This window comes from Chanodichthys erythropterus, chromosome 22, assembly GCF_024489055.1.
Source record: "Chanodichthys erythropterus isolate Z2021 chromosome 22, ASM2448905v1, whole genome shotgun sequence".
NCBI lineage: Eukaryota > Metazoa > Chordata > Actinopteri > Cypriniformes > Xenocyprididae > Chanodichthys > Chanodichthys erythropterus.
Genome location: NC_090242.1, coordinates 28,174,158 through 28,201,590, shown reverse-complemented (window position 1 = coordinate 28,201,590; position 27,433 = coordinate 28,174,158). Strand labels below are relative to the sequence as shown.

The following is a 27,433-nucleotide window of genomic DNA, read 5'->3' as shown; positions in this document are numbered from 1 at the left end:
TATATATGATGTGTGTGTGTGTGTGTGTGTGTAAAAATGTATTTTAGTTTTTAATTAATATTGTTTTATTTACATATTTATTGTATTTATTTTAACTCATTATTTCATGCATTTCATCTTCACCTTTGGATAAAAAGGTTTTTAAGATCATGAGAAAAATTTATTTAGTCTACTGTGTCAAAACGTGTATTATATATTAAACAACAGATATACAACAGATACTGTATATGAAGTCAGTTAATTTACATATGAATTAATGAGGAAACGACTATGCATTAATGAGATAAACATTAAAAGGACAGGAATATTTGTGAATTAGAAAGATCCACAAATCTGTGCACTGCATAAAACCACAGCGATTAATGACTTCAAAATAATGACTCACTATTACATTAGAATGATGCAAAGCAGGAAACCACCAATATTTAATAATAATTTCATAAACATTATGCTGAATGTGTGTTGCATCCTACTCAGCAGGTTGGAGGGGCAGTTTGCAAGAGCTGAACATTTGCATTTTGCACAAATATGGGGGAAAAGCACAGTGCACATCCACATAATACGACTGCACGACACAATAGCTAATGAGGGTCGAGTTAGAATAGAAGGGAAACACAAGGATTTAAATAGGAGCAGGAGGTGTTGTGGGGTGGAGTCTCATCCTGCACCAAGACATACCTATGCAGTGCATACCTGAAACGTAGTAACCAATGGCAACCGGGGCCAGCTCCACGTAAGCTGTAAGAACAAAATGTTCCTCCATCATCTAATAACATAACTTGCAACAACAATGCAAAAGTTGCATTGTGCACAACAAACCTGCTCGATATAACAGAAATTCCCTGGCTGTTTCTATGTGTGGAAAAGTCATGCGGAGCTCTCTGCCTCCCCGCTGTTGTGTGTCTACTCCAAAGGGAAAAATCTTCCAAGGTGTAAATTTGAGATAGTGTCTAACTGAACAGCCAGAAGGTATTCTAGAAAAAAAAATCTCCCAGAAGGGCCCACTTTATAAAAAAAAGGCCAAAAACTCAGCCTCCTCCAGCGCCTTGTCTGTTTAGACACAATTTCCCCCTTTTGCTCATACACCCTGGACATTAAAGTGAATATCCTTTTTCACCAGGTGCTAAAATCAGAGAGAGTGGCAAGGTCATTTGTTGAGGGTGGGGTTACCATGGCAACATAGCGTTTTTCGCATGCCGTTAGGTACTGTGAAGCATTTCGGAAAAATGCATGAACATCTCCTTTCACTTCAATCATCTCTTTTCAGGCCTCAGACACGCCCTGATTGACAAAGAGCCCTGCTGTGATGGAGATGCAAATGTTAACACAGCCTGCTAAAACTGTGATGTCCCATCAAAATATTCCAGGATACGAAAAACAAGATATACGCTGTTTTCAAAACCCTAATGAATTGAAATGTTCACATCTTCAGAGCACAGAGCAAAGAAGATGGTTTCTTAAGTCCTAAGTGTATGGTGATCAGCACATCAAAATATCAATTGTTCTTGCAGGGTGAATAAATGTGTGTAGTTAATATTCAGTTAATACTGGTAAAAAAATAAAAAAAAGTAATGGATGAATGGATGGATTAATGGTCAACATAATTAAGCAGAGAGATTTGGTGGAACAGTCTATTCATGTTTTACCCAAAACAGCACACTTTTAGGCACACTTTTTCCTAGGGTTCTTGACCCAATTTTAAAGAACATTTTATACCAAAAAGGTTCTATCTATATAAGATAGTGTTGTAGTCAAGACCACCTAAACCAAGATTAAGTTGAGACCAAGACCAGTGTGTGTCGAGACCAAGACAAGATCAAGACTTTGGGGGGTTTGAGACCAAGACAAGACAAGACCAAGAACAAGGCAAGTCGAGACAATGTCAAGACCAAGACCAGACTAGCACTCCTCAAATTCATCTGAAAGATCCACATTTACTGCCTGAGAAATGTCTTATTTTTAATCAATAATTACAGAACAGAAGTTGCATCTGAATTGGTACAATTACAAGTGCATAATTAATGTTGAGATTAATGTTTTAAAAATAAACTTTTGTTTATTGAACATCTGTAAAAAATCAATGTCACATTTGCAATTGTTGTTGTTGTGGTCTTGACCAGTCTTGAAATTAAATCCCGAGTCCTTTTAATCTGAGACCAAGACAAGACCGAGACCAAATGCGGCCGAGACCAAGGCAAGACCAAGGTCTTAAATGTTCGATTACTACAACAATAATATAAGAAGAAATGTCTTAAATTATTTCATAATACATTCATGTTTGATGGGTTATTTAGATTTAGTGATAAATTATGTTTAAAACCTGTTTAATTCATCAAATTTAATGAATGGATGGATGGATGGATGAATGGATGGATGGATGGATGGATGGATAGATGAATGGCTGATATACTGAAGAAAGAAAGAAAGAAAGAAAGAAAGAAAGAAAGAAAGAAAGAAAGAAAGAAAGAAAGAAAGAAAGAAAGAAAGAAAGAAAGAAAGAAAGAAAGAAAGAAAGAAATCCTCTCTCACAGAGAAGTCAAACATTCATGGTGTAAATTATGCTTTCTAAAATGTCTAGAAAAAGGCTCGATGAAGCCTATATTACTTCATAAATGTCAGCCTATTTCAATATATCCTCCGACCTTTCTAAATTCCATCCCTGATGCTTTAGTCTTCAAGCATTATTGTCTATGTTGCACTTCTTTCTTTTTTGTGAAGCCAAGCAGTCACGCTTTCCATCTCCAGAGATCAATACTATCAGGGTACAGAGGATGCAGTCAGCATACCCTGAATAATGTCGGCCTGCTTGACTGCACAGCCAGAGAAAATAGCTGCTGTGCAAAAGAGAGCTTCCTCCGATTCCTCTAGCCCCAGCGTGGGACATTTGGGTCATTTTGTTGTGTATTGCTTGGTGCTTGAGCCGACTGTCTAACGGCTGTTTCCTCGTCTGGGTCTCTTATTCATGAGAGCTCATCCGGTTCGCTCTCCTCTTTAAATGCCTGTGGTAACATCAGAGCATCTCATCCCTTTGTTATGCCACCTTTATTATTTATCCCTCTGCTTTCTTTTGTTTGCCTTTCATTTGCACAGCAACTGTTAAGACAGCAGCTGCTGTGTGTGTGGAATGCAGAATGTTCATCACTGACAACAGGAAGAATGTTGTACAGGTTTGTGTTCAACAGCACTGGCATGGTGTAAACTATGACAGAACAGGCCAGGCAGTAACTTGTACTTAGTTCCAGTGTTATTTTAGTATCATTGATATACAGGGGTTGAACAATGAAACACTGGCCAATATCGGCTGCATCCGAAAACTGGAAAATGCTCCCTTCGGAGGACGCATTTCAAAGTAGGAAGGCATCAAAGCACGCCTGAATCCAAAGTTACCTTCACTTCCTGATACCTTCATCTGATCGACTTTTGAAGGCAGCATAGATGTATCCTTCGCTGCCTTTGATATCTCACAATCCTATGCTTTCTATTCTGTGACAGTTGAGCGAGCGAGAGCGAGAAATTACTAGTGTAGTTAATAAATATTTGTTTAGTTCTCAACAAAGCTCACGCTACTTTGCGGTAGATCATTAAACTGTTGTGGTGCCTCAGAATTCTGTCTGAAATCAGTTTTGTGAGGTGCCTTCATGCACAAACGCTGACTTACAAGTCATTGCCTGAGAAGGCAGTGAGGCAACAAGTCGGATGCAGCCAGGGTTGTTGGAGGTTTCACGCCTATACAGTTGTGGTCAGAATTATTGGCATTATTGGCCTTGGTAAATATGATCAAAGATGACTATAAAAAAATGCATTGTTTATCCTTTTGATCTTTAATTCATAAAATTAGAAAAAATCTAACCTTTCATTGAAGGAAAAGAATTGAAAGTGGTGGGAAATTCACATTATTGGCACCCCTAGAAATTCTTATGAGTAAAATATCTCTGAAGTATATTCCCATTCATATTTACATTTTTTTTTTTTTTTTGCACACCAGGGTGATCATGAACATGAAATTGTCCAGCCATGACTTCCTGTTCCAAAGGAGTTTAAACAGGAGGAAACACAAAGTCCAAATTCCCTAAATCATTCATCATGATGAGTAAACCAAAGAATATAGTTCTGATGTGCAGCAAAAGATAGTTGAACTTCACAAAATAGAAAGTGGCTGTAAGAAAATAGCTAAAGCATTGAACATCTCCATTTCCACTATTATGGCAATAATTAAGAAGTGCCAATCAACCAAAGATGTTACAAATCTGACTGGAAGAGGATGTGTGTCTAAATCGTCCTAATGCGCGGTGAGGAGGAAAGTTTGAGTGGTCAAAGACTCTCCAAGGATCACAGCTGGAGAATTACAGAGATTAGTTGAGTCTTGAGTCTCAGAAAGGGTTAGATCAAACAGCACCTACATCCCCACAAGTTGTTCGGGAGGGTTTCAAGAAAATCCTCTGCTCTCATCCAGAAACAATCTGCAGCATATTCGGTTGTCAGACAAGACTGGAACTTCAAACGGGACCGGCTTCTATGGTCAGATGAAACTAAAAAAAGAGCTTTTTGGCAGCAAACCCACCAGATGGGTTTGGTGCACACATGGATAAAAAGCGCCCCATACCTACGGTTAAATATACTGCTGGATCTTTAATGTTGTGAGCCTATTTTTCTGCTGGAGGTCATGGACATCTTGTTCAGATACATGGTATCATGGATTCTATCAAATACCAACAGATAAAAAAAAATCAAAACCTGACCGCTTCTGCTAGAAATCCAATAATGGGCAGTAGTTGGATCTTCCGTCTGGACAATGATCCAAAACAAACATCAAAACCAACACAAAAATGTGTCACTGTGCCCAAAATGAAGCTTCTGCCATGGCCGTCCCAGTCCCCTGAACTGAACCCTATAGAAAATGAGTGGAGTGAACTGAAGAGAAGAAGCACCAAAATGGAGGTGGGAATCTGAAGGATCAGGAGAGATTCTACATGAAGGAATGATCTCTGATCTCTTGTCAGGTGTTCTCCAAACTCATCAGGCATTATAGAAGAAGACTGTTATCTTGGCAAAAGTAGGTTGCAAAAAGTATGGAATAAAAGGGTGCCAATAATTGTGGCCACCGTGTTTTGGAGAAAAACATTTATTTCATAATGTGATTTTCCCCCCACTTTCAATTCTTTTCCTTAAATGAAAGGTTAGATTTTTGCTAATTTTATGAATTAAAGATCAAAAGGATAAACAATGCAGATTTATTTTTACAGTCATCTTTGATCATACTTATCAAGGGTGCCAATAATTCTGACAACGGTATGTACGGCCTGGTGTTCAATCTTCACTGATTTTACATTCTGTCCGTAAGAGCAGAGTGTGAAGGTTGAATTAGCAGAGCAATAGCACAGCTGTGCATAAATATTGCAATCCACACAACTTAATGGGAGACATATCAGAGTTCAAAAGAAGACAAACTGTTGGTGCTTGTCTTGCTGACTCATCTGTAACCAGGACACTTTGTGGTGTACTGAGAGCTATGGTGTCCAGGGTAATGTGAGCACGTACTGTAGGATGAACCACATCCAACACGATTAACTGTAGGTGCAAGAGGCTGTCTGAAAGGGATGTTCAGGTACTAACTTGGATTGTATCCAAAAAAACATAAAACCACAGCTGCCCAGCTCACTGCAGAATTAAATGCACCTCAACTCTCCCGTTTGCACCAAAACTGTTTGTCGGAAGCTCCACAGAGTCAATTTTCATGGTCAGGCTGCTATAGCCAAAGCTTTGGTCAGTCGTGCCAATGCCAATTGTCAGTTTCATTGGTGCCAACAGTGCAAATTTTTGGCTGTGGTCAATGTGTAACATGTATTGTTCTCTGATGAGTCCACCTTCACTGTCTTTCCCACATTTGTGGGAGTTATGGTGTAGAAAAGCCCCAAAGAGGCTTAACACCCAGACTGTCTCGTGTCCAGAGTGAAGCACGGGGGTGGATCAGTGATGGTTTGGGCTGCAATATCATGGCATTCCATACTGTGCTTGATGGGCGAATCACTGCCAAAGACTACCGAACCATTCTGGAGGACCATGTGCAGCTAATGGTTCAAACACTGTACCCTGAAGGGGGTGGCGTGTATCAGCATGATAATGCACCAATACACACAGCAAGACTTGTGACAGAATGGTTTGATGAACATGAAAGTGAAGCTGAACATCTCCCATGGCCTGCACAGTCACCAGATCTAAATATTTTTGAGCCACTTTATGGTATTTTGGACAAGCAAATCAGAAAACGTTTTCCTCTACTTGCATCACATAGTGACCTGGCCACTGTTCTGGAAGAGGAATGGCTGAAAATCCCTCTGGCCACTGTGCAGAGTAACATACTGCCTTCTGAGGTTCCATGATGGTTAGGATGCTCCCTTAAAAGACAGCTGCCTATCTAGGTAGTAAGGCAGTAAATTAGGTTTTGGATAAGAGTTTTTCATCATGCACACTTTTTTGAGTTTATATCTTCTATGGAACACAAACAAACTGAACAGACTGAAATTAAATTAATTACTCACTGATAATCTTGCCGTCAAATAAAATATAGCACCTTTAGTTGCATTACGTCAAGTTTGAAATTATTCCAAAGGTAATGCTATTAAAGCTACCACATCATTACTTTTAAAAAACAAAAATGGGCCAAAAAAGAAAAAGAAAAAAGAAATAACCTTTCTTTTATATGCATGAAGATAATCAGGCTTTCAAGAGGCTTATTTTATACAACTCATAAGGCACCATTTTTTCCTCATAAAAGAGCCCATTTTGATTGCCAGTCTAATTTACAAGGCTTATGAACCCCTGGATACTTGCATTAGAGCCTATTAGGGTCTAGAGGGGGGCTGGAAATTAGGGTTCACTCCACTGGCTTACCATTTGCCTTGTGCAAATGAGCTGACTTAAAAACTCTGAGAGTCCAGGTGCTGGGTGTGACTAAGAGACTAATAGGCTACCTTGAGTGCAAGGAGAGCAGCAAAATGCCAATGCCCTTTTCTTTAAAGAAAAACTTTTTTTTCTTTCACCGAACAGCAAATTTAAAACTTTTAATTCTCAGAAGCTATAGAGTGAATAAAAAAAAAAAAAGAAAGAAAATGTTCGCTTTTGAGATTTGGGCTAACTACTTCTTGGACTCCATCTAAAATATACATTTTTATTATTATTATTATTATTATTATTATTATTATTAAATGTTTAACTCTTATCCAAGGACATTATTGTCCTTGGTGATGCTAAAGACCAAATACTAAATCTCTGAAAGATGGGCTGAGAAGAGGTGAGATGCTCCCTGGCATGGTTTATAGCAGACCTGCCCTTGAGCTTATGCTTCACTAGATAACCATATCAAAGCCACACACTGCGAGGGGCGAGATAAACAGCAGGACTTTGAAACAATGTATTTTTCTAATCCCTATAGAAGACAGTAAGGAGTTCCTCAGGGATCAATGCTGATCAAAAAAAAAAAAAAAAGATTATCATGCAGCATTCAAGGTTAACATCTATAATGTCAGTAAGAGATATTCTATATCCACACAGGAAAAAAGATGACCCTATAGCAGATAAAGAACATGTATTGTAAACATTTTTTTAAAGCTGCAGTCCGTAACTTCTTTTGGTTAACAATTTTCCAAAATTAATTTTTGAGCAAGTACGTAACCAGAGCGTGTTCAAAATTATCTCCTTATCTTAGCCCGATTTACAACGGTAATCTTTTAATAATGTTTTATAATAAAACATTATGGTACTGGTGGGTTTCCGCAGGAATTTCGAGCATGCAGCCGTTTGTCTTTGTGTCATTACGTCACGTCTGTAAACAGAAAGGAAGAGTCCCAGCTAGTAGGCTATATGGCATGTGAGGATCTTTTATAGCCTTTTCTCACAGCAGCTGGAATAATTAAATTTATCATTTTGATGGTGGATTGTAATCCAGAAAGGTCCAAATGACAATCATCAGACAACTGGAGATTCACCCACAGTCAAAAACAAAACACTACGGACCAGGGAGTGGCTACAGAAATTTATTTATCAGATTGTTGCTTTCTAGAGTACACTTTTATAGCTGATTAATAAGTTTATGGTCACTGAATATGTTTTTCTGAGGTAAATGTGACGTTACATGACATTTTTCCGAGGTTGAAACACTGATTGAGCGATTACACGAAACATGATACGGATTTCGGTAAGTTGTACTGTATCTTTTATCATACTTTCAGATGTTTATTCATGTTTGATTATTGCGATTATCATGTTTGATTATTAGATTATTGCGTTTTATTGGATGGGAGGCGCTACATGTTCTGCTCATTCACCAACTGAAAACAGAATAGACTAATCGATTCTTGGGATTTAAGAATCGATAATGGATCATAAAAATGAGAATCGATTAAAATCGAGAAATCAATATTTTTTTACCCAGCCCTACTAAATACTCATAGTCACGCAATGCTGATGTTGTTAACATTAACAATTTGAGAACATGATTGGCATGACCCGAACTATGCGATCGTTAGATTTAATCACCGTTGGCAGCGTGATTTATTGTAATGCTCAGAATAAAGATGGCAGACACGTTACTTGTTCAGATGACATTTTCCGGTGAAAATTCTTATTTTGTCATACTTCCAAGATATACAGTCTGTTATTCAGAAGTACAGTATCCAGACCGATGTGGTGACTGACAGCAAACATTAGATTCATGCAAAACAGCTTTAATTCACACCACATTATTTCCATGCTAATGTTGTGTTGTGGCCAGGTTTGATGAATTAGAAAATTCATCTTTTCATAATTTATGTCTTTCCCAGAACTGATTTAGTTTTCAGTTCATTTGTGGCTAATTGTTTGCCTTGCCATGAATTTAGCACCTTCAGTCCACAGCGGAAAAAATTATCTCTGTTTTCTCAGATTTAGAGAGCATATTGCTGACTAAATAATATTTAAGATCTTACAGAATGGTATTACTCCTTCATACTATATTCAAATGCTAAATAGCTGTAATGTTTACACATTAAGTTTCAAACATGACTCGTTTCTCAAGAACACCATGGAACATAATCCAACAGACACATGCAGTGACATACAAACAACAAATTATGCTGTTGTATAATTGTTACAAAAGAAACTGCCTGCAGAAAAGAAGAACAGATGAGTAATTAAAACTCTACTTCTGACAAATTAAATGTTGACATCATGTTTAAGTGCACTGTTCAGTCCTCTTTTTGGTTCTTACACTTTATAGTAAAACCAGGCAAAAACAATTTTGTCAAAACTCAAAAACAAAAGAACAAAAATATGTAAAATGTTCTGGGCCGAGCTCACTAAACTGATAGACACAAACACAAGGGAAGATATTTGGAAGAATGTTTGTAACCAACCAGATCTTGCCCCCCATTGACTACCATAGTGGGGAAAAAAATACTATGATAGTCAATACTGAGATCTGCTTGGTTAAAAAAATCTTCCAAATATCTTCCTTTGTGTACAGCAGAACAAAAAAAATGTATACATGTTTGGAACAACTTGAGGGTGAGTAAATGATGACAGAATTTTAATTTTTGAGTGAACTATCCCTTTAATAGCCCATGACCTGACTGACATAATTGAAAAGGCAAATTTGCTTCAAAGAAAGACCAAGTTATAACATTTCCATAAACAATTACAAAAAATTTTTTTTTTTTTTTTTTTTTTTGCTTTGAAATAACATGCACAGTTGAATCAATCACAATTCATGTTGACTTATAATTCTACCAAAAATGTCATTCCATTGACCATAGAGAGAGTGAGAGAGTGAAGAGGGAGAGAATAATGAGAAACAGTGAGAGAAAAATGAAATGAGACAGTCAAGGGCATCACAGAATGAAAGAAGAGAAAGAATTATGCTCATACAGTAAATGCAATCCATTTTACTCAAGGTCAACATCTCCATGAATGGAAAAACCACCACAGACATCAAAAGCTACTGCCAATGAAACAGTTCTGTTTAGGTGTTTGTTCACCAGCTAACTCATTTTCACCACTTCATTTTAGCTTTTCATTCCCAGTGCATTCTCATTCTTATTCCACTGGAGTACTCCCATCAATATTACATCTCAAGCACTGCCCATTACACACCACTCTGTAGCAGAGGCCTAATGTCCCTCTTCAACATGGAAATGATCTCTAATTGCGATGGAGACTCACCTAGACCCCCACAATATTTCAAAGTTCCTGTTACAGGCGGTGGGTGTAGGAATACGTTAGAACTGCATTAAAACATAATCTGCTTTTCATTGTCAGTTAAAGACCATGAGAGTTACTATACTATAGCAAGCTCCCTCTGTCAGCTTTGACGGCCGCCGGCTGTAATATGGATGAAAATCCTATCAAGAGCTTGTTAAACCACCTATTCTTACTCCAAACAAATCGAAAGCCTGAAAGCAATGCAGTCACATTGGTATTGATCTTGAGCGACAAGTCCATATGATGCAGATCTAAAATTAGCCTTCATGTGGGAGAGCAAATTTTAAAATGGAAAAGTACAGACTAGTTATTCCTTTTAGTATAGTGAGCTTTAGGCATTGCAGCCAGCACTCTTAAGGTCCCATTTACACCTAGAATTAAAGGAATATTTAGCCAAAAATTAAAATTGTCAATATTTACTCAACCTCACACCAGTCCAACCCTGTATGCAGTTCGTTTTTCCATGAAAAATGAAATGTTTTTAAGAAGCTTAATGTAGCTCTTGGATCCATGTAGCTAATCAAGCTAATTTGAAGCTAATCAAGCTCAGTTGAAGTTAATCAAGAAAAAAAAAGTATCATAAAAGTACTTTTGAAGCCATATTGACATGATCTCAGCCTATGTTCCCCTGGTCTTTTGTGTACTTTTATGTTTCTTCTTGTTCTTTGCCACATTTTGTAGTTTTTCTAGTTGATTAGTTCAGTGATAATTCCCAGGTGTGTCTTGTTTGCCTATTAACCCCTCTAGTATTTACATTATACCACAGTGTTTCTTGAGTTTCTTGTCCTACATGGTTGTATGTTTTGGTGTGCTCACTCTGTCTCAGTGTTGGATTGTTATGTTTATTCTGTCATTAAACTCACTAGCCAGGTTTCCATTCAAGGTTTTTTTTTTTTTTTTTTTTTTTTAGCGCTTCAAAATATTTAGCGATTATAGCTGATGGAAATGTCATTTGTCGATAAAATGTCTCAATTTTAGTGCATAAATTCTATGCCAATACAATATATTCAAATGTAACAAAAAAACACTTTTTGTCAAGAAAAAAGGCTTTAATGCAAATAAATGTGGTGTCACATGATAGAATTAGCCTACACATGTAGCGTCCATGTTCGTGGTTGCTCCAAATGTGCCGCAAAAGTCCTGAAAAGTGAAGCCTTGTTCTGCATGTTCAAGGTGTTAAAGATTGTTGCAATATGCAAAGACCGAATATTTCACTGTACCAGTCTTTTTATGGACGCTAAAGTTTTGCATACAGGACAAGTGAGCTGCTCTCTGTCTAAACCTGCGCTTCTTCAAATAAAGGTAGTATAGTCCTGTCAGATGAGCTGCTTCACTTTGTCGTCATCTTCTTATATTTCCTATTTAATAGCATTATATGTGAAAATAAGCAGTACTGGCGAATTTCAATTGTCTCATTGCTCTGTACATTTTATGATATTTGGGACGCAAAGATACAAATTTGCTATATACGCAAAATTATGAATGAAAACTGCTCAAAGGCAGATTTTATTAGCGATATAACAAAGCTTATGCGACAATGCATTTTTTTTTTAGGGATCACGCACACCGTTTTATTGTTAAAAGGCCAACTGGAGTTGCTCATATTTGCTATGTCGATAACAAAACATCACAAAAACTGGACGGAAACTTAATGTATGGATTCAGCTTAATGTTTTTGAGTGCACCCATGTTACACATATACGGAGCCCTGGACATGACATGCAGGAAAAAAAACAGTACGCTAAATCGCGCGCACAATTTACTATTTCGTTCCCTCGATTTACTAAAACGTGTGCACGATTTACTATTTCGTTCCCTCGATTTACTAAAACGTGTGCACAATTTACTATTTCGTTCCCTCGATTTACTAAAACGTGCACACGATTTACTATTTCGTTCCCTCGATTTACTAAAACGTGTGCACAATTTACTATTTCGTTGCCTTGATTTATAAATCGTGCGCACGATTTACTATTTCGTTCCCTCGATTTACTAAAACGTGTGCACGATTTACTATTTTGTTGCCTTGATTTATAAATCGTGCGCACGATTTACTATTTCGTTCCCTCAATTTACTAAAACGTGCACGCAATTTACTCTTTCATTGCCTTGATTTATAAATCGTGCGCACTATTTACTATTTTGTTGCCTTGATTTATAAAACGTGCGCATGATTTACTATTTCGTTCCCTCAATTTACTAAAATGTTTGCACGATTTACTATTTCGTTGCCTTGATTTATAAATCGTGCGCACAATTGACTATTTCATTCCCTCGATTTACTAAAACGTGCGCATGATTTACTATTTCGTTCCCTCAATTTACTAAAACTTGCACGCAATTTACTCTTTCGTTTCCTTGATTTATAAATCGTGCGCACTATTTACTATTTCGTTTCCTCAATTTACTAAAACGTGTGCACAATTTACTATTTCGTTGCCTTGATTTATAAATCGTGCGCACGATTTACTATTTCGTTCCCTCGATTTACTAAAACGTGTGCACAATTTACTATTTCGTTGCCTTGATTTATAAATCGTGCGCACGATTTACTATTTCGTTCCCTCGATTTACTAAAACGTGTGCACGATTTACTATTTTGTTGCCTTGATTTATAAATCGTGCGCACGATTTACTATTTCGTTCCCTCAATTTACTAAAACGTGCACGCAATTTACTCTTTCATTGCCTTGATTTATAAATCGTGCGCACTATTTACTATTTTGTTGCCTTGATTTATAAAACGTGCGCATGATTTACTATTTCGTTCCCTCAATTTACTAAAATGTTTGCACGATTTACTATTTCGTTGCCTTGATTTATAAATCGTGCGCACAATTGACTATTTCATTCCCTCGATTTACTAAAACGTGCGCATGATTTACTATTTCGTTCCCTCAATTTACTAAAACTTGCACGCAATTTACTCTTTCGTTGCCTTGATTTATAAATCGTGCGCACTATTTACTATTTCGTTGCCTTGATTTATAAAACGTGCGCATGAATTACTATTTCGTTCCCTCAATTTACTAAAACGTTTGCATGATTTACTATTTCGTTGCCTTGATTTATAATTCATGTGCACGATTTAGTAAATTGAGGGAACGCATTAGTAAATCGTGCACACGATTTTTCTTGCATGTCATGTGCAGGGCTCCGTACACATATAATAAGGTGGTGTAATAATACTAATTATAAAATTAATAACTATTATAAAAGTATTTCTAACAGTTAAAATTATTATTATTATTATTATTATTATTGTATATTAAATAATATAATATAATTGTTATAAATATCAAAATGACCTATTCATGCTTATGGTTAATAGACTAAATGACTAAATGTTGGTAAATGACAGACTGGTCTGATCTGTGCAGTCATGAAATCCGAGACTATCCACTTGACAAAATCCAATAAGAAGTGGTCACTAGTGATGCATTTGCCACATGACATGTCAATACCAAGTATAAACAGTAATCCATATCGCCAGATCATTTCTGATTGGATCATAATCCGCGCTGGATGTTAATCTCAGTGTCATAGAGATGGATATAGTTGCTGCTTTCCTCCTGATTTACTCTCCTCCATCCTCTCTCCGGCTTCCCCGTTCACCCACATTACCCATACTGTAATCTCAATGTTCTGCTATGTTTGGAGCAGCTCTGCTTAGTAAGGGCTTGGATGGAGGACGATAAGCGCATGCTACCAGATGTTGTGCTGGAAAAAAGTGCACTAAAGGGACCATATGGGGGTTTTGGGCTGCCTGAGAGGCAGAGCACTCCTTCCTGCAAATGTCCATAACGAGTGCTCCCGTTCTTCTGAAGCTCCCTCGCCATATGGCCTTTACTGAGGCAAAGCTGCCTGCGGAGTCCTGAACATCTACTACGGCCATGGACCACCAGCTTGGAGCGTCCTACAACCAAAAACTCCTCCCTCAGCCATATGAGCATATCCATGGCAAGTTTGTTCAGATGTAATGTGGAGCAGACTACAGCTGGCAGGTAAAAAAAAAATAAATAAATAATAAAACATGTGAACCAGAAACCTCAGGCTATTGAAAGCTAGAGACTGCTAATCCTGGTTCTGTGTCTATCATTTTCTCTCTGTATGTCTCAGTCTGTCTGATCCACTCTGAAGATGAGGCAGCAGTGTGCAGCTCGGTCTCACTGGTTTGGGCTATTTTTACAGCACAGTGAAGGAGAAAAGTGACGACAAGGTCACCTCTTGCTTTAGGTAGATGAAACTTTGCTATAATGAGATGTGGGCATTGCTAGTGGGGCACAACTCATCTCTGACTATTAAAAGATTCTCTGTTTCATGCCGTCTTTGATCTACACCTGAGCCAGCATCTATGGAAAACACAGAAGCATGTGGGGGGAAAAGCACTGAATTACAGCCAGTATCCCTCTCCTGGACATTCCAAAATCAAAACCTGACAAAAAAACGCTTCAGGCTGTATTGTGAGTTTGGCTGAGTCTCCACAGAAATATTGTGCTGGTGGAATTCAGACAAAATATCCGTATGTTGATTCTGGATGCAATCTGGACTGAGAGTGGAAAACCCCAAATAAAATCAAGAGTAATAATAAAGGGTAGTTGATGAATAATAATGTACATGAGTTTGTTTTATTCAACATCAAGATTTGAGGTTAGAAAATGTAATAAATAAATTAAATTAAAAAAAAATAAAAAAGTTTCAGTTGTAGTTGACCTAAATCTTGCAAGTGTGACCAGTCGATTTTTATGTTGTTACAATTTATTTTTATTAGACAAAGCAAATTCAAATATCTTCACATAAATACTGTATACACATTCAAAAGTCTGGGGTCAAATTTTGTATTTAGTTAATTTTTTTTTAATAAAAAAATTAAAATTCCTCTTATTCCTCTAGGTCTCTTTTTTATGCCTTTTATGTCTCTCACCTCTTATGTTAACCAAGGCTACATTTATTTAATGAATACAATAGCAGTAATATTGTAAATATTATATATTATCCTTATATGAGGGAGCTTTTTTATCCTTGAATATTATATAGAAAAATAGCCCGTTTAAACATTTGTTTAGACGTTTTTGGAGATATGAGCCTGTACTCATGTACCTGCCGCTTATGTAGATATGGTTAAACATGAGATATAATTAGTTTTGGGCATATCAAAAGAGCAATCTTTGGTCTTATTAATATATTACTGTTCCAGTACCAGATCAAATCGATTTGGCTAAAATCAAAGTTAAGTTTAAGTTTACATTTTTATTTAACTGGAATCCTGTACTAACTAGAGCACTGCTTTGAACTTCACATACTTTTATAATCTTTTTATATAACTTCACATACTTTTATGTGAAGTTATATAAAAAGACATACTTTTAAATATCATTGTTTTGATAAATATTTTATTTTATATAAATAATATGTAGCAAAGACTTTAAAGGGTTCGTGAAAAATGAAAATTCTGTCATTTATTATTCACCCTCATGTTGTTCCACACCCGTAAGACCTTCATTAATCTTCAGAACATAAATTAAGATATTTTTGTTGAAATACGATGACTCTGTGAGGCCTCCATAGCCAGCAATGACATTTCCTCTCTCAAGATCCATAAAGGTACTAAAAACATCTTTAAATCAGTTCATGTGAGCACAGTGGTTCAATATTAAAATTATAAAGAGATGAGAATATTTTTGGTGCGGCAAAAAAACAAAATAACAAAAAAAAACTGCTTCAGGAAGCTTCGGAGCATAATAAATCAGCATATCGAATCCTGATTCGGATCACGCGTCAAACCGCCAAACTGCTGAAATCACGTGATTTGGCACTCCGAACCGCTGATTCATAACACTCCAAAGCTTCCTGAAGCAGTGTTTTGAAAACGGCCATCACTATAAAAGTCGTTATTAGGGCCCAAGCGAAAATTTGCGCAGGGCCCTTTTGATCCCCTAAGGATTTTTTTTTTTTCGTCTTCTGGGGCTTTTTGGGGGCCTTAACATGCTCAAAAACTCCTGAAAATTGCCACACACATTGGAATCTGTGGCCATTAGGACACTGCAGAGGCTGGTACCCGGGCGTGGCAGGGGGGCTCGACAGCGTCCCCTTGAAAAAAGTCTGAAAACTTGGTCCATATATTAAACACGCTTGCACGTATTAGTATGAAACTCGGTACACATATAGACCTCATCGGGCCGAACAACTTTCATGCTCTAAGATAAACGCCGCCCCAACAGGAAGTCAGCTATTAAGGGTTGTTTGAAAAACGCATGGAATTTGATATACTCCTCCTAGACGATTAATCCGATCACCACCAAACTCGGTCAGCATTAAATCAAGACACTGATGATGAAAAATGCCAGCGGATTTTTGATATCTCGAACGGTTTGGCCGTGGCGAGGCAACGAATTTATGGCGAGAAAAGAGAAACAGGAAATGTGTTATAATGTCTGCATACACTGATTGATGTTTATGAAACTTCAGCGGTGTGTTCGTTATAGGAGTCTGATCACATGGATGTGACTATTGTGAGTCAAAGTTATAGCGCCACCAACTGGCAGCAAGAAGTGTGTCACTTTCAATATGCATTGAGTTTACTCTGTTATTTTTACCTGATTTGCTTCAAACTTCATCAGTGTAATGTCAATACACAGCAGATGTAGACCTGTGACAGGATTTTTGATATTTTAAATATTGTTGCCATGGCAACGCATCAAACTCCGACCAACAGGAAGTCAACTATTTTGGTTTCAATATAATTTTTTTGATAAAACAGGCTTTGAATTTTATACTACTACTCCTACAGGGTTTATACAATTTACACCAAACTTTTTTTAACTTGTTGCTAACACATTGAAGTTGTTTAATTGCAAACGGATTTTGGATATCTCAAATGGTTTGGCCGTGGCGAGGCAACAAATTTATGGCAAGAAAAGGGAAACAAAATGTTATAACTTCTGCATACATTAATTGATTTTGATGAATCTTCGGCTGTGTGATCGTTGTACAAGGCTGATCACATAGATGTCACTATTGTGAGTCAAAGTTATAGCGCCACCAACTGGAAACAGGAAATGTGTTACTTTCAGCATGCTTTTGAGATCTTATTTTTACCCGTTTTTCTTCAAACTTCTTTTGAATAATGTCAAAACATGGCAGATGTAGACCTTTGAAAAGAATTGTGATATCTCAAACACAATTACCTTGGCAACGCATCAAACTTTAATATTCATTTTGGATGCTTTTGAGACTCTTAACATGCTTCAAATTGTTTCAAAAAACCCCATACACACATCAGGATTCTTAGCCAGTAGACATGGGCAAAGCCTTAGAAACAGGCAGGGAGGAGGGGCTTAAAAGCACCACCTTATAGTGCAGTAAATGTAGAGTGAATTTGACATAGTCCTTCGATGTCTAACCGTTTTAACTGCCTATTGCCCACCGTGCACAGTTGTCCTGAAGCCACCGGGGTGGCGGTGCCACCGGGCTTGTGCCCGCCATCGCTGCTCGCAGCTATATTTTTGTTTGTTTTTTTGGTGCACCAAAAATATTCTTGTCGCTTTATAATATTAATATTGAACCACTGTACTCACATGAACCGATTTAAATATGTTTTTAGTACCTTTATGGATCTTGAGAGAGGAAATGTCATTGCTGCCTCACAGAGCCATCGGATTTCAACAAAAATATCTTAATTTGTGTTCCGAAGATTAACGAAGGTCTTACCGGTGTGGAACGACATGAGGGTGAGTAATTGATGACAGAATTTTCATTTTTGGGTGAACTAACCCTCTAATATTGAAAGGGACTGAAACAAGGTTGTAAACAAGGGCTTTATTTTTACTTTAAACAACACCTTATAAGACACATCCGACAAATGCAGTGACTGTCGTGTGAAATCACCATAACCTTTAAAAGGACAAAGATATCTCTTTCATCAGCAGACATTCAAACTGATTTTTTATTATGAATGTAAGACTGACCTTAAGAATAAATGCTGTATCAATTGCAGATAATACACTCTCTTAGTTGATCTCTTTCTCATAATACTCTAACTACAATAAGCTTCAATGTGGCAACTCAGGGTTCCTTCGTTACTAGTTCTAAAGTGACGTTTTAAAATTAGTAACTGAGGCTTGGACTAAACTGTCAACTGAGATTTGAATCTTTTTAATTTCACCTTCAAAACTGTAGTATAAAAGCAATAACACTATATACTGTATACAGTACAGTCCAAAAGTTTGGAACCACTAAGATTTTTAATGTTTTTAAAAGAAGTTCCATCTGCTCACCAAGGCTACATTCATTTAATTAAAAATACAGTAAAAAGCAATAATATTGTGAAATATTATTACAATTTAAAATAACTGTGTACTATTTAAATATATTTGACAAAGTAATTTATTGCTGTGATGCAAAGCTGAATTTTCAGCATCGTTACACCAGTCTTCAGTGTCACATGATCCTTCAGAAATCATTCTAATATGCTGATTTGCTGCTCAATAAACATTTATGATTATTTTCAATGTTGAAAACAGTTGTGTACTTTTTTTTCAGGATTCCTTGATGAATAGAAAGTTCAAAAGAACAGCATTTATCTGAAATACAAAGCTTCTGTAACATTATACACTACCGTTCAAAAGTTTGGGGTCAGTAAGAATTTTTATTTTTATTTTTTTTTTAAAGAAATTAAAGAAATTAATACTTTTATTCAGCAAGGATGCCTTAAATCAATCAAAAGTGGCAGTAAAGACATTTATAATGTTACAAAAGATTAGATTTCAGATAAACACTGTTCTTTTGAACTTTCTATTCATCAAATAATCCTGAAAAAAAAATATTGTACACAAATATTTTGTACAATTGTACACATCAAATGTTCCTTGAGCAGCAGATCAGCATATTAGAATGATTTCTGAAGCATCATGTGACACTGAAGACTGGAGTAATGATGCTGAAAATTCAGCTTTGCATCACAGGAATAAATTACTTTGTGAAATATATTCAAATAGAAAACAGTTATTTTAAATTGTAATAATATTTCACAATATTACTGTTTTTACTGTATTTTTAATTAAATAAATGTAGCCTTGGTGACCAGACGAAACTTCTTTTAAAAACATTAAAAATCTTAGTGGTTCCAAACTTTTGGACTGTACTGTATATATATATATATTATATATATATATATATATATATATATATATATATATATATATATATATATATATATATATATATATATATATAAACTGTATATAACCCACTCACAGTATTTCGACTAGATGAAAAGAGAAAAGTTAATTCATATACTGAAAGGATGAAGGTTCCTGACTGAACACTGCAGCTCACCTGTATTATCTCTTTATCTGATATTGACAAATCTGGCTTAAGCTGTTTGTAAGGACAGCTTTCAACATGGCACAAAGTTTTTAAAACTTCTTTTTTAAAATCAATTTTCTGTGCAGCAACTGAATAAGGTCAGTTGGTCGAACTGTAATTATACCTGGTTAACACTTCATAGCAAGATCAATTTGAGCAAAACAAAACCTAGCAGATTCAATTTCTAGTTTTTCATTTCAAGAATGTGTCCTTGATGAACTGACTTTGATAGGCAAATAAAGTCATGGCTAAATACCAGACAGAACACAGCTTCTCTCACAAAGAAAATTCTCTGTAAAAATTCCTGGTTGTGATCAAAATGACAAAACAAATTGAAAGTGCTCAATGATATTCACATGGCAATCACTGAAATCACTCCTGATACAAATGGCCTTGCCGTAAAAGTGAAATGGCATATAATTTAATATGCCTATAACAATCAAATTACATGAATGCAGGGTGCTTCCTTGTAAATTCAAGGGCCAAAAAATAAGTTGGGAACCATGGTCTAATGTATTCAGGTTTGTTCATTAATACAAAATAAATCCTTTCATTAAGCTAGTTCATTTATCTTAAATTAGTAGATTTAATGGTGGGGGTCTTTTTGTTTAAAAAAAAATCACTCTGCTCCAATCCAGTTTGTGTTTACTAGGTCAGTGTCACTTGCATGAAAGGAACAATAGCTTTTCACAAATATTTGTCTTGAAACATTAGCACAGTTCTGTGCACACAGATCAAAAGTTTCAATAGCTGCAAATTAAAACTTACCACAGAAAATCATCTTCTCTGTTTTTATTACAGGGGGATTATGTGGGTTAAAATGGATAACATTCATCCATGATTCATCCATGATGGCATTTGTGTTAAAGCCCCAACTAATGAGAAAACTCTGACCTAAAGACTGCTGTATCCAACATGCACTTAAGTATTGCACATACATTCATGAAATAGTCCACTATTTGCTTTACACCTGAATATGTGATGTTACATTGGATGAAAGTGAAAAGACAAACAAAAACGTCTCGGTTACGTATGTAACCCTCGTTCCCTGAAGGAGGGAACGGAGACGTACGTCAGTAGTGACCGACGAATTGGGATATCGCTTAGAGAGCCCTATCATCTTCGTGTAAACTAAAACAAGCCAATGGAATTGGCGTGCGATATTTGCATAATGCGCACCGCCCCCGACAGGTGTATATAAATAGGAAGCAGATGCAATCGCACTCTGTTTTTCGCTGAGGAGACAACTGGTGTCCGCACTACAGCGAGGGTACAGAAACTGTGGCGACGGGACGTACGTCTCCGTTCCCTCCTTCAGGGAACGAGGGTTACATACGTAACCGAGACGTTCCCTTTCAGTCGGTCACGTTCGACGTACGTCAGTAGTGACCGACGAATTGGGATCCCAACTAAAGCGCCACAGTTACGAAACCCCTTCCAGTGCCCAGCACAAGCTCAGCCGCCCATAGCACCGGCTGGCGGTGAAGGGGGCGAGCTTACACCGAGAGAGTCTACTGCTGTCTAACCACTACCCACTAAGTAAACTAGACACACTGGGGAAGCGAACCCGTAAGGGACGCTGCGGAAACCACTACCTACCCAATGGGGGAGGAGTTTACGTGGGAATACACACATGGACTGGCCCGGGGGGGCAGTCCCTGGGATGGCTCCACCTGGTTAGGGGGAGACTCATCTGACAGGTGACAGCAGAGCTGGCTCTGCTAAGGGAAAGACACGGACTCGGCCCGTAGGGAGTTTTAAACCGTGGAAAATACACATATGGGACCGCTCACGTAGAGGGGTCACGACATATGGGCCCCAGCCAACAGACAGCGTCAGCGACGGATGTAGGCCTGGCATCAGACACTCCGCAATGTCCGAGCCGAAGGGGGAGGCGGAGGAACTCGACAGGGTTCGCCAAGCGGGGAACACGACTGGAGTGAAAGTATGCACGTATCCGGCCAGTGGCGGGAATGGCATTGCAAGCCGACACTTAGAGTGGGTACAACACGTCTACCGACTAGTGGATGCGAGTACACGTGAGGATACCGGCTCTACACGTAGGCTATAAAACCTAGCGAACGTGTTTGGTGTCGCCCAGCCCGCAGCTCTACAGATATCTGTCAGCGAGGCGCCATGAGCCAGCGCCCAGGAAGAGGCCACCCCTCTGGTGGAGTGGGCTCTCAACCCGAGCGGGCAAGGCACGCCCTGGGATTCGTACGCCAAGGCGATGGCATCCACTATCCAGTGGGCCATCCTCTGCTTGGAGACAGCCTTTCCCTTCTGCTGGCCTCCGTAACAGATGAAGAGCTGATCTGAGGTCCTGAAGCTTCGCGTTCTGTCCACGTAAACGCGCAGAGCGCGGACGGGACAGAGCAAAGCTAGGGCTGGGTCTGCCTCCTCCGAGGGCAGCGCTTGCAGGTTCACTACCTGATCTCTGAAGGGAGTGGTAGGAACCTTGGGCACGTATCCAGGCCGGGGTCTCAGGATGACGTGAGAAGCACCGGGCCCGAATTCTAGGCACGTTTCGTCGACCGAAAATGCATGCAGATCCCCTACCCTCTTCAGGGAAGCCAATGCAACCAGAAGAACCGTCTTAAGAGACATTAGTTTCAGGTCGACTGATTGCAAAGGTTCGAAGGGATGACCCCGGAGAGCTGTGAGAACCAGGGTCAATCCCAAGAGGGTACGGAGGAAGGGCGAGGAGGATTCAGTCTCCTGGCCCCCTCAGGAATCTGACGATCAGATCGTGTTTCCCCAGGGACTTACCCTCAACTGCATGGTGATGTGCGGCAATGGCGGCAACATACACCTTGAGGGTGGAGGGAGACAGCCTTCGCTCCAACCCATCTTGCAGAAAGGAAAGCACGGATCCGACCGAACATGATCGGGGGTCCTCTCGGCGAGAGGCGCACCATTCGACGAACAGGTTCCACTTCAGCGCGTAGAGATTCCTAGTGGAAGGAGCTCTAGCGGAAGTGATGGTGTCTACGACCGCTTGCGGGAGATCACTCAGAACCTCCGCATCCCGTCCAGGGACCACACGTGGAGGTTCCACAGATCGGGACGCGGGTGCCACAGGGTGCCCCGTCTCTGAGTCAGGGGGTCCTTCCTCAGAGGAATCGGCCAGGGAGGTGCTGTCACGGGGAGAATGAGGTCTGAGAATCAGGTCCGAGTGGGCCAGTACGGAGCCACTAACAGAACCTGCTCCCCGTCCTCCCTGACCTTGCACATGAGTTGTGCGAGAAGGCTCACTGGGGGAAACGCATGTTTGCGCAGACCCGGGGGCCAGCTGTGTGCCAGGGCATCCATGCCGAGCGTGCCGCCGGTCAGGGAATAAAACCACTGGCGGAGGGCAGTTTCCGGGGAGGCAAGCAGGACTACCTGGGCCTCGCCGAAACGCTGCCAAATCAGCTGGACCGCCTGGGGTGGAGCCGCCACTCGCCCGCAAGTAGATGCTGCCGTGACAGCTCGTCGGCTGCACGGTTGAGCACACCTGAGACACGAGTGGCCCGAAGGGACCTCAGATCCTTCTGACTCCACAACAAGAGATGGCGGGCGAGTTGCAACATGCGACGGAAGCGTAGACCACCTTGACGGTAGGTGTACGCAACGGCCGCAGTGCTTAGTGAGCGGACTAGAACGTGCTTGCCTGACAACAGCTCCTTGAAGCGGGCCAGCGCAAGACGAACCGCTAGCAACTCGAGGCAATTGGTATGCCAATGCAGCTGAGGCCCCGTCCAAAGACCTGTCACTGCATGCCCGTTGTACGTGGCCCCCCATCCCGTGGCAGAGACATCTGTGGAGACCACAGCGTGCCTGGACACTTGTTCGAGGGGTACTCCGGCCCACAGGAACGAAAGGTCCAACCACCGGACAAGGGTGCGACGGCAGCTCGGTGTCACGGGGACACGGAGCGTGCCGCACTGCCACGCCCATCTCGGGACCCGGCCGCGGAGCCAGTGTTGAAGCGGTCTCATATGAAGCAATCCGAGCAGCGTTACCGCGGCTGCAGATGCCATATGCCCCAGGAGCCTCTGAAAATCTTTCAGTGGAGCCGCTGTCCTGCACTTGAGCGAGCTCAGGCAGTTCAACACCGACTGGACGCGCACCTCGGTGAGACGCGCAGTCCGTGCGACCGAGTCTAGCTCGAGACCGAAACAAGAGATCCTCTACCCGGGGGCGAGTTTGCTCTTGTCCCAGTTGACCTGAAGACCCAACCGGTTGGGAGCTACAACCATGTCGGGTAGGACTTTGTACTGACATGCCCGGCCCTCGAACGCAGACCGACCTAGGAAGGGTCTGTGTCGAGGCAGAATCGAGACATGAAAGTAGCGTCCTTCAGGTCTATTGCTGCAAACCAATCCTGGGGACGGTCCAGGATTGGCCGTAGCCCACCGCCCTTTTACGGTACAATGAAGTAAGGGCTGTAAAACCCCGACTTCATATCGGCTGGAGGGACCGGCTTGATTGTACCCTTCGCCAGGAGGACAGCAATCTCCACCCGGAGAACAGGAGCACTGTCCAACGACACCTGAGTGAAGTGGACAGCCCTGAAGACCGGGGGACGCCGGGCGAACTGAATCGCATAGCCGAGTCTGATAGTACGAATGAGCCAACTGGACAGGCTGGGGAGCGCTATCCACGCTTCCAGACACTGAGCCAGCGGGACCAAAGGCACCACAGACGCACCGGGGGTGGGGCAGCAAGGCAGAGAGGGACCCGACTCGGACGGCTTGGGGGCGGCCCGGAGTGGGGTCGGACTCTGCGAGGCAGCAGTGTGCATGGGAGACGGCGCACGGGACGCGGTCTGCACCAACACACTGCCACCTGCTGGCGAATGGGGAGGGAGCTGACAGCAGCGAGGCGGAGCCTGGCACACTGGCAGACACCCCTTGTTGTGACCTGGAGTTTGAGGAAACTGCTCTTTTTGTGGCAAAGTGGGTACCGCTGGACTCCGGAGAGCCAGCGGCGGTAGATGGACAGCCGCCACAAAATCCCCCCCGGCCCTCCTCCGGGGGTGGGAGAGCAGATGGAATACTCTCCCAAAGGGCAGGAACCTTCCGCTCCAGGTCGCCCGTCTCAGGGCCGAGTTTTCCCCGACCGCTTGCCACCTGGCTGGCAGAGACGGGCTGGGCACCACGTCCGCGCCCGGCACCCTGCTGTTTGGCTGGTGTAGGCTGCTGCTTTGCCAACTTAGCAGGGGCGGAGGAAGACGCAGGCGGGCGCCCTCGGCGACGAGCGGGCTGAGGCTGAGCCACGGGCGGCTGGGTGGAGGCAGCAGCGGACCGCCGTGGCATGACATGTCTGATAGCCTCAGCCTGCTTCTGTGCAGCGGAGGACTGTTGGGCACAGTTCTCTGCTGCGTCGCCGAAAAGGCCGACTGGAGACACGGGGGAATCCAGGAACCGATGTTTGTCGGTCTCCCTCATGTCTGCCAAGGTCAGCCAGAGGTGGCGTTGCTGGGCTACCAGAGTAGACATCGCCTGGCCAACAGAACGCGCTGTCACCTTCGTTGCCCGGAGGGCAAGGTCAGTGGCAGCGCGCAGCTCCCCAAGCAGCTGTTGGTCAGGACCTTCCTGGGGCATCTGCGACAGCGCTTTTGCCTGATAGACCTGCAAAAGGGCCATCGCGTGCAGGGCAGAGGCAGCCTGCCCACAGGCACTGTAAGCTTTCTCAGTCAGACCGGCTGAGAATTCACAGGCCTGGGACGGGAGACGCGGCTCACCGCGCCAGCCAGCGGCCGTTGGACACAACTGCGTCGCAACAGACCGCTCGACTGGCGGGATCTTCGCGTACCCCCTGGCTAGCCCGCCGTCCAGGGAGGTGAAGGCGGACGAGTGACCAGGCCCTGTACGAGCCCCATGCGGAGCTTGCCAAGACCTGGTCACCTCATTGTGTACTTCCGGGAAGAAAGGCATTGGGGCGGGACGCTGGATTTGACCAGCGCGACCCCCCGCCAAGTACCAATCGTCCAACCGAGATGGGCCGGGACAGGGTGGAGGGTTCCATTCAAGCCCGACGCACAAGGCGGCCCGGGAGAGCACAGCCGTGAGCTCGGGATCCGACTCGGGCAACGCTACCGTCCCGGGCGGCAGCGCGTCCGAATCCTCCCCCGAGGACTCAGGCTCACCTTCCGATGCAGCGATCGACATCCGATCCGCCGCCAGCACACCAAAGGTAACGGCTGGACAGTCCGTAGAGGGCCCAGCGGAAACCAACGGTGGCACGATGGGTTGCGGTGCTGATGAGGCGGCAGGGGCCCGAGGAGCGTTTCCGCTCGGCGGGGAAGCCCTGACCGTAATCCTCCGGTCACCCTTCCTATACAGCGCCGTACCGTCATTCCGGTTCCCGGGGCCGGAAAAAACGGTCGTACGCGGCATAGGAGAGGGGACCCCCGCTTCCTGAGACTTCAGGAAGGAGAGTCTCGACCTCAGCATCGCGATAGTCATGTTCCCGCAATGGGAACATGAACCATCCACAAAAGCTGCTTCAGCGTGCAGAATGCCCAAACACGAGATGCAACGATTGTGCCCATCAGCAGGGACCAGGGAACGACCGCACCCATTAACGCACAGACGAAATGACATACTGTCAGGGTTCGTCTGTAAAGCTCTTTTAGAAGGGGAAGTCAACTCACTCGTGCTGAAGCACCCAGGGAGCGACGCGATGTGTCAGGTACACCACTCCCTGACACACCGAGGAACTGGCCCAAATCGCTACACACGCACACACTCTTTGTGTTGCTGTGAAAACAGCAGTTTTCGAGCTTATAGCTCAGCTCCTCGGAGACTCGCGACCTCGCTGAACGTGCCCTTTCACCAGCACTGAAAGCTCGCTGTAAATCCTCTTCTGAGGCAATGTTTTAGAATAAAACAAACGAAGAAAGGAGTCTTCTAAAACAGGACACCAGTGAATGGCTCCGAAGCGAAAGACAGAGTGCGATTGCATCTGCTTCCTATTTATATACACCTGTCGGGGGCGGTGCGCATTATGCAAATATCGCACGCCAATTCCATTGGCTTGTTTTAGTTTACACGAAGATGATAGGGCTCTCTAAGCGATATCCCAATTCGTCGGTCACTACTGACGTACGTCGAACGTGACCGACTGAAAGGGAACATAAAACAAACAAAATAAATTCAAATCAAAATCCAATCATTGCAATTGGAATCCATGTGATTGGGAATTTCGCACGAGGGCACTGAAAATAGACAACAGACATTTTTTGCTCGCAAAATTTTGCCAAAATGTAACTGTGATGTACCTATAGTATAGCTGCCATATTTATCATTATGATTTCTTCCATTCATATATTAATTACAGCAACAATCTTACCTTGTCTGACATACTCTTCTGTCTCCTGGTGCACCAACTCCGCAACACATCCTCCATAGCGCAGGCGTCCATCCTGCTGGTAGGCCTTCAGCCTCTTGCTGGAACTGTATGATTTCTGTGACACTATATGGCAGTTCTCATTGTCCAGAGAGCATGTAGCGTAGTGCAGATCCTTTCCGCACTGACCCCGTGTCAGAGAGCGCTGCTGTCTTTCCTTCAAATCCATCACTGCTGGAGCTGACGGACAATTTTGTCAATTACCTGCAGAGGGAGACACAGAGGAAATGTGTGTTGTGGGTTTAAATTTATTTTAGGACAAAAAAAAAAAAAGTCAAATATAAAATAACAACAACTACACAACAACTACACATCATCATCACATATGGCACATATTGTGATTACAAGCTTGTCGAATTCATGTGTTTGGTTGTCAGAAAGAACATGAATCATTGCTTATTCTTGCCACAAGTTTTATTCTTGCCTATTTATCGGGAAA

The 27,433-nt window shown here is 41.6% G+C and overlaps 1 protein-coding gene across 8 annotated transcripts in view; it reads right to left on the bottom strand.

Annotated features, from left to right (window-relative positions):
• Nucleotides 1–27,163, bottom strand: part of tenm2b (teneurin transmembrane protein 2b) — a 249,536-nt gene extending 222,373 nt beyond the window's left edge. For 3 of the 8 annotated variants that reach the window (XM_067375176.1, XM_067375178.1, XM_067375179.1), the window contains exon 1: nucleotides 26,938–27,163. In XM_067375176.1, coding sequence (XP_067231277.1) covers nucleotides 26,938–27,163 — 226 coding nt within the window. Of the gene's footprint in view, nucleotides 1–678; nucleotides 739–24,423; nucleotides 24,430–25,398; nucleotides 25,402–26,937 lie in introns of all 8 variants that reach the window. The other 5 variants (XM_067375181.1, XM_067375182.1, XM_067375175.1 and 2 more) reach the window with 4 other exon arrangements.
• Nucleotides 27,164–27,433: the final 270 nt, after the last annotated feature.